Source organism: Chiloscyllium plagiosum, chromosome 33 (genome assembly GCF_004010195.1).
Source record: "Chiloscyllium plagiosum isolate BGI_BamShark_2017 chromosome 33, ASM401019v2, whole genome shotgun sequence".
In the NCBI taxonomy this organism is placed as follows: Eukaryota; Metazoa; Chordata; class Chondrichthyes; order Orectolobiformes; family Hemiscylliidae; genus Chiloscyllium; species Chiloscyllium plagiosum.
The window spans coordinates 28,670,185-28,687,346 of NC_057742.1; the positions used below are offsets into that span (position 1 = coordinate 28,670,185).

At 41.2% G+C, this 17,162-nt stretch overlaps 1 protein-coding gene across 8 annotated transcripts in view; it reads right to left on the reverse strand.

Moving 5' to 3' along the window:
* adam11 (ADAM metallopeptidase domain 11) overlaps positions 1-17,162 on the reverse strand; it is a 165,265-nt gene that overhangs the window by 52,456 nt on the left and 95,647 nt on the right. For all 8 annotated transcript variants that reach the window (XR_006309220.1, XM_043675211.1, XM_043675210.1 and 5 more), the window contains 3 exons: positions 14,213-14,297; positions 10,724-10,814; positions 7,401-7,452 (listed from right to left, as the gene is read on the reverse strand). Coding sequence is in view for 7 of the 8 variants with exons in the window: in XM_043675211.1 (XP_043531146.1) it covers positions 7,401-7,452; positions 10,724-10,814; positions 14,213-14,297 (228 nt within the window). In the remaining variant the exon portion in view is untranslated. The remainder of the gene's footprint in view (positions 1-7,400; positions 7,453-10,723; positions 10,815-14,212; positions 14,298-17,162) is intronic.

A 17,162-nucleotide genomic window follows, 5' to 3' on the forward strand; every position in this document is an offset into this window, starting at 1 on the left:
TCATTGTTTTAAATTACTTCTTTCATCTGAGGGGGCACTATCCCCTGGTACAATTATCCTTTGAAATGGTTTGCTCAGCTGATAATAGAGTGCAGAGATACAAAAGAAGATGCAAGGTCATCGCTGCAGTGTCCAAATCTATAAAACTTCAATCTTTGTATTAGACAAAGTTCATATCATGGAGAAGGTAAATATCTTCAAAGCTAAAACTTAGTTCATGTGATATCCTGACAAACTGAGGGAGTTGAAAAGGCATTTTGTAACTATGATTATTTTCCCTGTTTTGCCTATGAGAAAAGGTTATACCATAGAGCTGCTGCAGGGGGGTTCAAGGGCTCTCATCTGTAATGTTCCAGTGAGAGTAAGGAACAGTCTTGACAGACTATCTGGTTTTTGTACCTCCAAATTTTGAAAGCTTTTTTGTAATTCATTTACTGGGAGGGCACTGCTGTCTACCAGCATATATTGGCTATCCCTAATTGCCCAGAGGGCAGTTAAGAGTCAACCATATCGCTGTGGGTCTGGAGTCACATGTAGATCAGACCAGGTAAGAATTGCAGTTTCTGTGTCTAAAGGATATTAATGAACCAAATAGGTGTTTTCCAACAACTGACAATGGTATCATGGTCATCATTAGACTCTTAATTGCGGATTTTTATCAAATTCAAATTCCATCACTTACCGTGGTGGGATTTGAACTCAGATCCCCAGAACATTCCTGGGTCTCTGGATTTACAGTTCAGCAATAACATCACTAGACCACTGCCTCCCCTCATTTGCATTTTCAAATATATAAAAGGAGATTAGCAGATAGGGACTGGATATTGTCCCTTGAACAGGCACTGAGAGTCAGACCATTTCCTGACATTGTGATTAGTCTCATGGCTCCTGTTCTTTTCCTGCCCGCAGTTGGAATCTGGTTTGCAGTGGAGCTGCTGCTTCCAACTCAGGAAGGAAGGCAGGCAGCTGCCAGAGTGACAGTTTAAAAGGCTCGAGAGTGAACTGGAAACCTAAATTGGAAATAGCAGCCCCATTGCAGCCAGATTCCAGCTGTGGGCAGGCAAATAACAGGAGCCAGGACAGGCTGTCAGGAAATGGCCTGACTTTCAGTACTAGTTCAAGGGACAACATCCAGTCCCTGTCTGCTAATCTCCTTGATATATTTGAAAATGCAAATGAATGTTAGTCCTCAGCCATTTCCTCATTCCCGATAAAGGGCTCCTGCCCGAAATGTCGATTCTCCTGCTCCTCGGATGCTGCCTAACCTGCTGTGCTTTTACTGCAGTCCTCACTTTCTCCTTAATCCTCGGCCAGCCATGCCCTCCTACATCCTCATGCCCTCTCCATACCCACCTGAGTTCTATATACTCCCTAATTGCACGACCCACTTATCCAGTATTCACGATGTACTGAGCTCAAGAGCCCAAGGGTAACACTGAGATGTCTTAGAGATGCTAATGAAACTGTCAACATAAACAAATACCCATTCAAATCCTACTTAGACTCAGAGACATACAGCACAGAAACAGACTCTTCAGTCCAACTTGTCCATGCCGACCAGATATCCTAAATTAATCTAGTCCCATTTACCAGCACTTGGCCCATTTCTCTCTAAACCCTTCCTATTCATTTACCTATCCAGATGTCTTTTAAATGTTGTAATTGTACTAGCCTCCACCACTTCCTATGGCAGCTCATTCCATACACACACTAGCCGCTGTGTGAAAAAGTTGCCCCTTAATTCTCTTTTATATCTCTCCACTCTCACTCTAAACTTTTGCCCTCTAGTCCTGGACTCCCCCATCCCAGGGAAAAGACTGTGCCTACTTACCCTATTCATGCCCCTCATGATTTTATAAACTTCAATAAGGTCACCCTTTAGTCTCCAATGCTCCAGGAAAAACAGTACCAGCCTCTTCAGCACTTCTATAGCTCAAACCCTCCATAGCTGACAACATCCCTGTAAATCTTTTCTGAACCCTTTCAAGTTTCACAACATTCTTCCAATAGGAGGGAGACCAGAACTGCACACTATATTCCAAAAGTGGTCTAACCAATGTGCTACACAGCTGCAACATGACATCCAAATGGCTATACTCAATGTTCTGACCAATAAAGGAAAGCATACTAAACTTGAAACAGAAACTCAACTCTCCAGGACAATATTTACAAAACTATCTTTCAATAGTTATCAAGTTGAATATTAATGTCTCCCAGATGCAAGCAAAACAAAATAGCAAACAACGCATCACTGACATTCAGTATGTAGTTATTAATGTTTGTGTGTTATGGAACAGTCTGTCTTTCCTGCCACCCTGAATTTCTGAGGGATGAGTTATCGATTTCCATTGGATTGGTTCGTGCTTATGGCAAAGTGCTAGGTCCTTTGTAATTTCCTTCAGCACAATAGCAGGCCAGGTGATTCTCTCCCATTCTTCTTGCCCAGCATCAGGTCTAATGGAAGGATTTACAGGTTGACTATCAATTTGTTTGGCCACATTACCAATGCATCTTCCACAAGTCCTGGACTCAAAGTCAATGTCATAAGAGTGCATGTGAACATCATATACACATAAACATTTGTCTTTATTAACAGTTCAAAATTATCTTATATACACATTTAGGGTACAGCCAATATTTCTATATTCCCTGATGACTGAAGACTGTAAAGTCATTCTCCCCCTCAACACATACCCAACCACCCCTTTCCTGCCACCAGTCATGCTTTCCAAGTTACTCCCTCACTTAGTCACTCACTAAGCAGCCTCTTCTTCCAACCCACGTGTTCCAACCTCCTTCCTTGTACTCGTTCACCAGTTCTCATTCCGTACCTAATCTCTGCTTTGGATCTAGCTGCTGGTGTCGGTAAAATACATTCGCTATCCCGGTGAAGGAGCCTGTACAGCAGGTGGACAGGAATAGAAACACAATAAAATTTGAAGCCAGCACCCACCTTCCCAGCTTAGCCACACAAACTCCCATTTTACTAGGCTTTGCCGACAAAGGCAATGCACAAACATCCTGGGCCTTCTTGAACTCATCTTTGAATGTGAGCTCTGATGTTTCAGGGCTCGCTGTCCACCCCATTACTGTTTGGTGCCATTGACTTGCTATCTCATTCGAGCTGGTTCCTCTCCTCCCAATGGTTGCCAATGTTACCTCAGAGAAGCGGTAAGTTATGGCCCCAAATGTAAAATCTGTGACCCCATTTAGAATCAGAACCCCAGCATTAGTGCTTTATTGTTAGCCTAGTCTAACATTCATAATGAGATTCCATTGCACAACTATGTCAACAAAACATCCAGAGCTACTTTCTTAAAGTCTTTGACATCTTCACTGTCTGTTCAGACAATTTGAATCAAAGAACACAGCCATATGTTTAGCTTTTTCAAAGGTTCAACAGATGGTTAAACTGAGAGTTAGTGCAAAGATCAAAGTGCAGGGTTCAGGTGATAAGTTAAAATTTAATATTCCATATAGTGCAATGAAAACAAGTCCTTTATCAACTTGTTGAAGTTCTCCAATGAATGCCTGTACATATTAACAATGTTAGTCAATTTAATGGCTATTTACCTTTGGCAACATCTTTCTAAATTTACCTGTCAAAAGTTTTGACTTCCAAAATAGGTTCTCCCTTGGTTCTCGTATGTATTGACCTGACATGATGCATCCAGGTTTCATAAACGCAGCCTGCTTCATAAAACTCTCAAACTCCATTTAATAAATTGAGGTAGTCATTAATATGGAAGAATGGAGTGCATCAAATTGTACATCATTGTGGCAAAAATATCTGGGCATGGGAGTCAGGAGGTGAAAACCTGCAGATTGGTAATAAGTTGGAGAGGAAGCAAAAAGACATTGATGCCAAACACGCATTATGCAAATAGCCAATGTTGGCAACTTGACAGGAATGGACAAGGAAGATCTGAATGAGCAGAACGAGGCCAGGAACAGAAATTTCTATATTCATCAAAATCTAAATAAATAAAAGAATTGTCAGATTTTTGGGACTTCAATGGCTTCTGATTACATTGCAGTAAAAAAAATATAACAACATCCTGCCTTTGTAATGACAATGTTAGCTGCAGTGTTTGGGTTCTGGAACACTTCAGGAACCTGGAACCTGGACCTGGGAAGTTTAAGGTCTATCATTCATTGGAAAATGCAGACAGGAAATACAGAATAATTGCGTGCATGCGCCTTGACTGCACATGTACCACTTGACTGCAATGGTTCAAGAGGGCAGGTAACCATCGCCTCCTCAAAGGTATTTTAAGGTATTGAGCAATAAATGCTGGCTGTACAGTGATGTCCACATTCCAAGAATAAACATTAAAAATAGGACCGTTGGTATAAACATTCTTTGAGAAGCACTCCAGCTCCGTAACATCCTTTCTCAGCAATCACTTCGGGGAAGACCTGATTCAACACTTTTTCATCTTAAATGAATTCTGTTCATGAAATGCTCACTGTAAACAGACAGCCATTTAAAAACGGCTACCCCTGTGTTAGAAGACCTTGCCTGTTACGCAGGTTTTTCCTTTTAGTAGGCTTCCAAAGACCAATTCTTCGATGATGCTTTTATTAAAAATAAATACTGGAAATTAAAAAGCAGCCAACAACTTTTGTTGATAAAAGATATTATGAAAAACTGCAGATGCTGGAGATCTGAAACAAAAGCAGAAACTGCTGGAGAAACTCAGCAAATCCAGCAGCACCAGCAGAAAGGAAACAGAGTTAACATTTTGAGTTCAGTGACTCTTCATCAGAACCTTTATCTGAATACTGAAAACCAGTGTCAGCCAGAAAGAGGGAATAGCAATACTGGAAAGAAACTGAAATGTAGTGTATTAGACTATAAGGAGAACTAAGTTGAGTTTGTGTTTGCAGGACCTTAAATTCCTTTGTCAGGGCTGAATTATCATTTCTGTAATGCTTTGCTCCAGGAAAGACCTCTCTAGCTACTTCATTGGAGAGTCAGTGCAGATCAGACATGATGGTAATAAAGGAAAGGAACATAGGCCAAGATGGCGACAGCTGAGGTCTGGACAAGTGGGAAAGTGCAAGTCATGGAGCAGGTGCAGCGGTTATTCAAGTAAGTTGGTCTAAACAAAATGTTGTTGTCTAGTTTCTTGGGGAAGGAGAGGATCGTTAGATGTAAATGTATAAAAGAAGTGGAGGTGGTGATTTGATGAAATAGGTAGTCTCTGCTCAATTGGGAGATCCTGAAGTTTTCATTTAGGACTTGACGGGAAAATTACAAAGAGGTTTCTCAACACTAAGATTCTGACTTTTTCACCGTCTCTGTTCTTTCCCACCTTTTTCGCCAATGCTAATGTCACAAAAGGGCTGGGAAAATTCCACATGGAGTTTATACAATTGTAATGCTTTTGGACTCTCTCTTTTACTTTGGATAAAGCAGAAATAAGTGGGATTATACAACCCACTCTAATTCTGCCTGACAATGTCTTGGAAAGTTCATTTGTTAAAAGTTAAAGATGGAGTGGCTCCTTGGAGGATTTTTAAAAATTGGGGTGGGGTGGGGCGAGTGGTGGTATAAGTTGCTTTACTGGGAAGGTGGTGTAAGGTGTTCATACCCATTGACAATGACATAAGCATTGGTACTGTTTCTGGGCAGATTGGTCATATCCAAGTCTCACAGGGACACATTAACAAATATTGACGAAGTCTGACATTTTAATCTATCTATTTAATTCCAAGAAAGAATAGAATTGAGGTCTAGACGATAGCGAATTAACATCTCTACATATAGTTATAGAGTCATAGAGTTATACAGAACAGAAACAGACCCTTCAGTCCAACTTGTCCACGCTAAGCAGATACTCTAAATTAATCTAGTCCTATTTGTCAGCACTTGGCCCATATCCTTCTAACCCCTTCCTATTCATGTACCCATCCAGATGCCTTTTAAATGTTGCAATTGTACTAGCCTCCACCACTTCCTCTAGTAGCTCATTCCATACACGCACCACCTTTTGTGTGAAAACAATTGTTCGTTAGGTCTCTTTTACATCTTTCCCGTCTCACTCTAAATCTATGGCCTCTAGCTCTGGACTCCCCCACCCCAGGGAAAAGACCTTGTCTATTTACCATATCCACGCCCCTCATGATTTCATAAACCTCTGAGTACAAGGCCCATGTGATTCACGTCACATTGGATTGCATGTTAGCGAAAGTCTAGAAAGCTACTGAATTGTTGAGATGCAGATTTCTTGAGGCATCCCTGAATTACATGAATACATCATTTTGTCAGAATGTAAAAGTGAGTGAGCGGGAACCATGCAAACAGTCAATCCTGCATCTGAAGCAGAGAAAATGCTGGACCAATAATTTACACTTTCTGTCAGAGTATGGTTGCCATGACTTTCTACTCTCAGGCCGGGGGAAGGAAGCGAGCAAGAGCCAACCTCAGCCAGAATGGGAATTGAACACATTGTTGGCATTATTCTAACCATACACTAGCCATCCAGTCAACTGGACTAACTAGGCTCTATTTCACACAAAGAAGTTGGAAAAGAAAATTAGACAGAATTTAAATAGGTTGTTGATCTCCCTTCTCCCATTTTATGCAATTTTATGCCTTTAAGTAAGTAGCTGTTGGTCTTTATATTTCACTGCAGCATCTCAAACTCTTCCCCTCAAATGAATTTCAGATGCACATCTAATGTATGCACTAAAAAGCTACGTTATATACATTTGATCCGATGAGTGAAGGCATCAGCTCAGGACCTGTGTGCAGTCCAGACACCTAAAAGGAAATTCAGCTTACCTGATCAGAATGGTCCAAATAGGAGACTAACCAGTGTTTTGTAAATCAAATGTTTAGTCTCCTTCCAGGTGACAGCTTGCTGTGTACCTGCAAAAGGTATAGCTGATGCCTGAGTTGGCAAGATTTGTGTATAAGAGGAGATTGATTTGTTCAGGATTATATTCACAAGAGTTTAGAAGAATGGTGGTTAGAAATGGGAGGGATGGTGGTGGCGAATCTCATAAAAACCTATCAACTTCTAACAAGACTAGACAGCTTAGGTGCAGGAAAGATGTTCTCAAGGATGGGAGAGCCCAGGACCAGGTGTCATAATGTAAGGATGTGGGATAAACCTTTTAGTGCTGAGATGAGGAGAAATTTGTTCACCTCGAGAATGGTGAGCCTGTGGCATTCACTACCACAGAAAGTTGTTGAGGCCAAAACATCAGGTCTTTTCAAGGAGGTGGTAGATATAGCTCTTGGCTATAGGATAAAGGAACACGGGGCAAGGGCAGGATTGGGGCATTGAGCTTTATGATCATAATGAATGGTGCAGCAAGCTCAAGGGCTCAAATAGCCTACTCCTACTCCCATCTTCTATGCATCTATATTTTGAGAAAAATGATCTTACCCCATATCATCCATTATACAACCAGACCAGGCATCAGGACACCAACACTCACCTGTGAAAGGGAAACAGGAATTGGATTAGTGAAACATAAACAACATTTCAATACCTTGTGAGAAACATTGTTACCAACGCATCTGTAGAAATCTTATTTTGCAAAGGTTGCAATCTAGAAATTCAATGGTGCAGCATCCATGCTTCAGCCACTAAATGGATGTCCAATTCTTCAATATGGTGGTCAAGAATGTGACAAAAAATTCTCTGCCCAACATAACAGCATGAGGAGAAAGATAGATGTCAACCTGAATTTAGGCTTTTTGCATAGACAGCAGGCCATGGTGATTAGATTTCTAGTACAATACTCAGTTAAAAAAAAAAATCACATGCTTGGCACGTCAATGGCGTGATACGGTAATTCTTGAGCACAAATGTTCAGTACTATTGCCAGAATATTGTTAGTACCCATAGCCTTTGCAGTATCCAATGCCTCCAAATATTTCTTGATATCATGTGGAGTGAATCAAATTGGCTGAAGATTAGCATCTGTGATGCTGGGGACCACTGGAAGAGGCCAAGATGGAACAGTGAATTAGCAACCTTGGCTGAGGATGGATATCAATGCTCCAACCTATTCTTTTACACTAATGTACTGGGCTTCCCCATTATTGAGGAGGAGGATGTTTATGGAGCCTCCTCTTGGTTAATTGTCTGGCATGACTTTCATGACTGTGGCAGGACTGCAGGGCTGGTTGTAGAAATTGCTGTACTTTATTATATGGGTAAAATGCTTTACTCAGTCTCTGGGAGCACCTGATGCTAGATTTGAGTATTAGAATTGCAAAGTGTTCTGCTTCCGTGCACTAATAAATACACATAGGGTCTGTTCCCATGCTGTATAACTCTGTATCTTAACTTTTTATGACATATAGTCATAAAGTTGACCAGCTAACACTGCCACCTGGAGGTCAGACACAGATACATGTCAAGTTGGCTCTGACCTGTGAATTTGAATAAATTTCAAGATGGTACTGATAGAGAGTCATTGCAGGACAGTCTGCTCAGCTGTTAAATACATGGTTTGTGATTATGGTAAATATGTTGTATAATTCTACCATTATTGGGATGTTTACATCTAACTGTGACACATGAAATATTTACAGAATCTTTTCTCTCGTGTATTTTAGAGTTTATAATATGTAGTCACTGAAAACTGCCGCAGAGTAACAGAAGAGTCTCAGATGTGAAGAATCTGTAGTTGGTTTTTGAAAAACATGTTGATTTTGAAGAAGAAATAAACAACTGTCAATCTAGTTAACAGCAGCAGAGTATAATGAATAAAGTGTAGGCACTTGAGGAATTCTCATTTCAAACATGAAAGAATGGGCAAAAGTGAGAGTAAAAGCATTAAATGAGCAATAACAAGAGAGGTTTATCCTAATGATGATTATCTTATCCAGACTCAAACAGGAAGAAAAAGAGAACAGCTTCCAAATGATGTAAGGTGATGCATAGCCTATTTAGCATGAATAAATATGCTGAACCTTTAATATGCTATTTATGAGCTTACATAAATGACTTAGCAATAATTATATTTTGCATAAGCCATCCATGTTAAGCATTGTCATCATTTACAGTTGGGAGCATTTGTTGCATGATAAAAAATTTTGCAGCATAAAAGAGTTAACTAAATTTGGTCCAACTTTGTCCCTTTTGAAAGGTGACTGCATCCAGGGGGTTCACACAGTTATCCCCAACACGGCAATGTCCTGATTCAAACTCCACCACCTGCAGCAGGTGCAGATGAGACATTGCACAACGGAAGGGAAGCCAGAAACACTGTCTACTTTCACTCACCAAAACACAACTGTCCAAAGTGGCAGTGGAAAATATAGATGGGCCTTCGTTAAATTAGCAAGAATTATAAATGCAAAACAAGGCTATTTTACTCAACCGAGTCACTTTCACTGAAGTCATGTTTTTAATCAAGTATTCACCTCACTCATGCACAGGACAAAGTCTTCCTGAACTTACAGGATTTTGATATATGTTAGTGTGATGATACGGCTCCTTGAACAAGGTTAGGTTGTCCTTAGTTTTTCTTTTCAGAGGGGGCGTAAAGACAGAGGTTCCTGTCTGTCGGCATTTGCCTACTTGAAGAAGCTTTTAAGTTTTAAAAATAACATTTGTACAATGAAAGGGGAGTGGCCAGTTCACCCAGCCCTGCCTTTCTCTGGTTTGGTTTGGTTTTTGCAGTCTGGCTGTTCAGAGCTGCTGGTCAGTTGTTAGCTGGGAATCCAAAAGAAACAGCTACATGGATGTTGAATCTATTTGTTCTCTCTCTCTCTTGTAAGACCCTGTGTTTGATATTACCTTTTTTGCAAAGGGATGTTTATGGAGATTGTTGCAGGAATTTGGAACAGCTTCATTAGTTGGGATAATCTGCTGGGTTTTCAGATTGGTTAAGCTATTCTGTATTCTGTTCCCTTTTGTGTGTGTTTCATTCAGTACTCTATAAATAAGTTCTGTTTTGTTGAAAACCGAGGGGTTTTGACCAGCAGCATTACTCTTGAATTACACCTGCTCAAAACAATGAGAAAGGTTAAGCTCTGGGCTACCTTCTTGAAATGTTTTGAGAGGGTCTGGCCTGGTCCATAATATGAGGCATCAGAACCAGGTATTATCTATCCTCAACCCTACAAAGGAAATGTAAGAGGAATGAGGTGCCATTACTGAAAGCCCATGAATATGCCAACTTTGGATGTACCAAAATTATCTGAATATAAAGAAAGAATGAGTTTCAATGTTGAGAATGACCAGCCAGCTATCTTAAAATAAAACAAGAAATTGCTGAAAGGATTGCACAAGTTGAAATTAATGTACATCGCAGTAAGAAACAGTTTCTAGAACATCAAAATGCCAACAGCATTCAGGACGGCATGGTGGCTCAGTGGTTAGCACTGCTACCTCACAGCGCCAGGCACCCAGGTTAGATTCACACATTGGGTGACTGACTGTGTGGAGTTTGCACGTTCTCCCCGTGTCTGCATGGATTTCCTCAGGGTGCGCCGGTTTCCTCCCACAATCCAGGTTAAGTGAATTGGTCATAGTCAGGGGTAAATAAAGGGAAGGGGAATGGGTCTAGGTGGGTTACTCTTCGGAGGGTCAGTGTGGACTTGTTGGGCCAAAGAGCCTGTTTCCATATTGTAAGGAATTTAATCTAAACTAAAACATAGTTTAATTTGCAGTAATTCTGTTCCAATAGCCATTTTTATTGTTTTATGCATGTGATTGCTCAGTGTGTATAGAATTCAATTAAAATAACTTACTTGCTCCTGCATGATGCTTATTCCACATCATTCCAAGGTTTTGACCCAGACTCTGAACGAGCGCGACAGCCATTGTACCTAAATTTCCATACTAAACAAAAAAAGTAAGAGGCTTCAACGCATTATTTATAATACTTTTTTTTTCATAAAGCAGCTAATCATTCATCAACTTTTCACACACCCAAGAATTGTGAAGTATCTATTTGGTCACTTGTTAAGCGGTAAAATTAGTTCCTGCAGGCAACAGCTTAGAATAGAGTGGACTCAGCTTTACAATAACACAAGATGTATGGAATATCCCAACCACTTCATAAAATATTCTTATTATCAATTCCATGAGTAAGTTCACAGTTTATCCAATACTTTATTGAATTGTACACAATGCAATATGCACATTGGATTGTGTGAGACTGCACATTGGAAATTTTAACCCTGTGGCCCTGGGTACAGATTTCCCAATGAGCTCCTAGTTCTATCCCAGGGATATTAAAGCTTTTCTTCATATAACGTCATAAGATATTTCTTTCCTTATATTTTGGAAATGCAGAGATTGGTTGGCAACTTGCTCCTGTGACTCTACTTTGGGGAAGACTTGCTTCCACACGCATTTCAGAGGAAGTAACGTGGTTGGAGGGGAAGCAGCACCAAGTTGTTGTTGTCCCCAAATAATGTCTCCTTCCTATTATTGTATAAAATTAAATTAAATTAAATTAACAGGTGGCAGTGCTGAAGAATGGGATATTCTTGTATTTCTTTTCCAACAGTCATGCCTCCACCACGAGCGCTGCTAAAAGCAAAATTCAACAGTTCATGATCCCAACTTGAGAAAAGCTTGCAGAACATTTGATTAGATTATTTACAGTGTGGAAACAGGCCCTTCGGCCCAACAAGTCCACACTGACCTGCCGAAGCGCAACCCACCCACACCCATTTCCCCTACATTTACCCCTTCGCCTAACACTTTAGCAATTTAGCATGGCCAATTCACCTGACCTGCACATTTTTGGACTGTGGGAGGAAACCCACGCAGACACAGGGAGAATGTACAAACTCCACACAGTCAGTCACCTGAGGTGGGAATTGAACCCAGGTTTCTGGCGCTGTGAGGCAGCAGTGCTAACCACTGTGCCACTGTGTGAAACAAAATAGAAATTGCTGATGGAACTCGGCAGGAATGGCAGCATCCGTCAGAAGAAAGCAGAATTAATGCTTCAAGTCTGGTTACTCTTCATCAGAACTTCGTCAGTCACCGGACTCAAAATGTTAACTCTGCTTTCTTTACCACAGGTGGTGCCAGACCTGCTGAGTTCCACCCGCAATTCCTGTTTTTCATGTCAGAACTCCAGCATCCTTAGTTCCTTGTTTCAATTTACTGGGTCAAGTTTTTTCAGTGCCAAACTGGCTAATCTCACGATCTTCTGGCTGAGACTATCAGCTCAGCAAAGATCACAGATGGCTTGGTATTACTATAAGAATTAGATTAAGTCGAGCCAAACTTGCTCCATTTGCATTTGCTGAACAAGCAATTTTAATGCAGGATTCTGGTTTTTATTTGATGCTCAATAATTGCCCTGATATGCTTTTGGAATAACTGACTCAATAAGTACTTGTTTCAGACAGATGAGCTTACATGCACAAGGTGAACCGTAGTCAGCAGATTTAATAGGATATAAATGTTTCGACGACTGAATTCTATGAATTATCAGGAATCTTCAAGACATTCTGAGAAGCATATATGCAACAGGTTAAGCTAAAACTGAGCACTTCCCACACTTCCATGACAATCTCGCTAGGATTAGGTTTGCAAGCCCGGTTTTCCAAACCTTGGAAAATGCAGCAAAATGAAAAGGAAGTGAGAACGGCTGAATCCATGGTTTAGGAGCTCTTTATGACATCCCACATGGAACAAGAGGAGCAGCGGTGCATTCCAAAATGACTCAGCCCATCGTTTAAGTCATCAGCCATTGACTGACTGTTTTCTAGCCCACGCCACTGGATGTTTCATCTCCTTGCCCCTCAGTCTTGTTGTCGGACAGGAAACCTGTTGAGGCAATTCAAAACTGATCCTCCCACTGAATTCAGGAGGGGCTGGTGAGAAGCCCTTGTTTTCGGGTTTGTCACCTCAATGTCCATCTCACATACCTGACAAGGCACACACTTTCCAGCCCCAAATTGTCAGGCCCATTGCTTCTGCACCACAAATGTCTGCACAGTGAGTTTTCTACCTCTCACAGGCACAGCCTGTGATGACACTGGTTATAAAGCTTAATTATCAGTGTCAAGAAACACATTTCCAGTGCGTTAAATACAGCTCTGAACAACACATCCCTCACCTATTGTCACCTTGCAGTAAGTGGGAAACTCATGATCCCTTTGAACATGAGCAAGCCAAGGCTTTATTGATCAGCGGCATCTACATTTAGAATCCTTCAGCAATGAATGCAGATAATTTTGCTTCTTACAATATAAGAATCCTTTCTGTTGATGAAAGGAAGCTTGACAGCATTCAATTACAGGGGCTTGCTTGATTGGCACCACATTGACAAACATCCACTCCCTCCATCACTGTAGCAGCAGTGTACACTATCTACAAGATGCACTGCAGAAACTCACCAAAGATCCTTAGCACTTTCCATGCCCATGAGCACTTCCATCTAGAAGGACAAGAGCAGCAGATACACAGCAACACCACCATCAACAAATTCTCCTCCAAGTCACTCACCATCCTGACTTGGAATTATATCACCATTCCTTCAAAATCATTGGATTCCCTCTCTAAGGGCACTGTGGGTCCACCTACAGCAGTTCAAGAAGGCAACTCACCACTGCCTTTTTGAGGGGCAATTAGGGAAGTGCAATAAATGCTGGCCAGTCAGCAGCGCACGCGTGCTCGCACGCGCACGCGCACACACACACACACACACCTGAAGAAAAGAAATTGTTTGGGGTGTGGCGCAATTGTTAAATGCCAACATGGAGAGATACAAAACCTGTGTAAACACTTAGTGCATTGGTAACACTCTGTGGAAATAGACTTTTGTCTTCACAGTGGGCAGCAATATGGCAGAACAGACCTAATCCATGCTCCTCCCCTGAGCAAATTCCATAAAAGGCTGCTGACCTGCTTCATCAGTTTAGCACAAAGACAACCTCGTTCCACCCTGTGGGTCCCTCTTGTTCTTGTTGCACCCAGTGCTGAAATTAATCCAGTTCCTGATGGGTCAACCCAGACATTAGTAATGCATTACTGACCCTTGCTATTGCCTGGAAGGATCCTGTGACCAGAACGTTAACAGTTGTTGCCGTTTTACTTGAAGATGGTGATGTTGCTGCAACAGGTTATACCAGAGGAGTCAATGGTAAACAGAAGTCACATATGTATCAAGTACAGAAACAAGGGTGGGATGTTAGTTATGTTAAAATGGATAGGGGGAAAGAGAATATAGACAAAACTGCCAAGGCAAGGGGCAGGACAACAAAACAACAAACCTCATTAATCCCTCCGGCTTTTGATAAAGAGCACATTCCTCCAATGTAGGCTGTTGCACTGTGACTACACTCAAATGTCCGGCCTCTGTGGAAGAGAAAACCAGATACCCAAATCACATTGGAAACAGGTCATTCCCATACTTGGGGTTTTCTCATGAAACTTGCCTTATTTCTCAAAAGCACTTCTCTTTGAAAATCTGCTTGAAAGGCTCAATTATATATAGTCTACTTTCTAAACTGAGCTGACATGACAATAGACTTAGTACTCTTACTGCCTCCTGCTGTATTGGGACCAAATCTGGCAGGTGGGACTAGATCGGGTTGGATATCTGATCGGCATGGACAGGTTGGACCTTAGGGTCTGTTTCCATGCTGTACATCTCTATGACTCTATGACTCCTGTAAACCAACCCTTTTCAAGTTCCATTTACACAGCCTTTATTTAATTCTTAATGCCACCAATGATACTTTATGTATGCCCTGGGATATACTGCATATTCATGTCATGGCAGTAAGTAGAATCACTTGCAAATTTGATTTTGACCTAATGACACTGAAGGAAGAGCTTCTTCAGAGTGGTTTGGAGGGGAATGGTCAGGCTTTGGGGAATCAGCATGTTAAGGAGTGTTCATGACTATTAATTGGCTATTTAATTATCTAATTTGGACCACGGATGAAGCTCCACTGCCTTTCTTTAAAACAGGGGAAGATGGCGAGCAGGTCACGTGCTGTGATTTAAGAGCACTCTCTCTTTTAAACATGCTGGCAGAAGGCTGAAAAATCCTGCTCAATGTGTCACACAATACTTCCAACTATTCTAAAGCCAATAAGGGACAGTCACCATCAGTAAGGGATATCACAACACAAATTAAAATTTTAATCTAGACAACAAGAATGGGCAATAAATGCAGGCCCTGCCAGTAATGGCCACATTCCATGATTAAAGAGAAAAACCTATAATAACCAACCTCAATAATGTGCTCCCTATTGACAGACAATCACCTCCACAGGATCAACAGTACAGTGCTGGAAAAGCACAGCAGGTTAGGCAGCATCCAAGGAGCAGGAGAATCGACATTTTGGGTATAAACCCCTCCTGAAGAAGGGCTTCTGCCAGAAACGTCGATTCTCCAGCTCCTTGGATGCTGCCTGACCTGCTGTGCTTTTCCAGCACCACACTCTCGACTCTGATCTCCAGCGTCTGCACTCCTCACTTTCTCCTCATTGACTCACCTACACAGGCACAATGTTGCTGAACAAATGAATTGCGGGACAACATGAAACAGTTTCTCAGTCCATACATTCAAGGATTATAATGAATACAAAGTGCTTTATCAAAAGACTGACTGTGATTATCAGATGAAACTTGTTGGCTCTGTGGCAAAATGGTAGAATAGTTAAGCACAAATGACCTGGCTTTGACTTGAATACTTATTGTGATGGATCACATTTAAAAAGACCAAATATGAACCCAAACTGAAACTGCTAAAATGAAAAAAAAAGGACAATTTCAAATCTGCCTCAGTCTCAAAGCCTTGCATGTGCAAGATTTACCAAGTTTACTGAGTCTCTTTGAAATTGCTCCTTAAGGAGAGGAAACACTATATTTCTGATCTTTCAGTCTTAAGGAATGGGTCATGCCTTTTTGCCCACACCACCACTAGGTAACCCCCCCCCCCACCCCACCCCAACATCATACCACCACTACTAGGTATCCCTCCTTCCACCCCCCGCAGGGTCAGACATCATTCTAACAAAATCCTGGAACTTGTACCTTTACAGAACAGTGGGCCTACCCACACTAAAGGACCAAACCTAACCATCACCTTCTTACAGACATTTAGGAACAGGTAACAAATGCTGGCCGTGCTAGGGACGTTCACATCCCATGTGCAAATAAGAATTCCCCTCAGGTTGGTCAGTATCAGCACTTGAAAATGCACCTTTACAAAGTTTATCTCCAACCTCTCATACAGATGAAGAGCAGGTACTTTGAGATCCTCTCATTTTGATGGGCCAGCACACAGAAGACACCATTTTGACAACCCATTTAACCAGATTCCAACTGGCTGCAAACCGGCATTCAGATTGCTCATTCACAGAATACTAAACTTTTCGACGAAGTAGTTCACAGGAATGCATGACTGTTTTGATTAATATTCAAGGACGTCTTTGGACACTACGATTATTAGTGCTGTGAAACAAGGTGCAGAACAAGAGAAGCCAGGAAGCAGTGTGTGACTGACAGTTATAGAGTCATAGAGATGTTTTTTAAAGCTGTGATATAATTAGCTAATGCATTGGCATCTCTGAACTTTCCTGTTTCCAGATATGAATTGTAAATCATGAAGTAATTTAACCACCTTCATATGTTATGCAGTTTCAAAGGAAACATAATGTTTATGATTAATTAAAATGTTATAATACAGATTCATCCAACATACTGTCACTAGAAATTAAACAGACAGAAGGCGGACTGCAGCAGTTTATTCTGTTTCTTATTCATCTTTGAGGCAAAGATGAACACATTCATATCTGGTATTGTAAGATTTTGATGCTATAATTAATAATAGTTACAGAGTCATAGACGCAGAGATATACAACACAGAAACAGATCCTTTGGTCCAACTCGTCCATGCTGACCAGATATCCCAATCTAATCTAGTCCCACCTGCCAGCACCTCGCTCATATCCCTCCAAATCCTTCCTATTCATATACCCATCTAGATGCCCTTTAAATGTTGCAATTGTACCAGCCTCCACTACTTCATCTGGCAGCTCATTCCATACACATACCACCCTCTGCATTAAAAAGTTGCCCCTTAGGTCTCTTTTATATCTTTCCCCTCTCACCCTAAATCTATGCTCTTTAGTTCTGGACTCCCCCACCCCAGGGAAAAGACTTTGTCTATTTATCCTATCCATGCCCCCCATAATTTTATAAACCTCT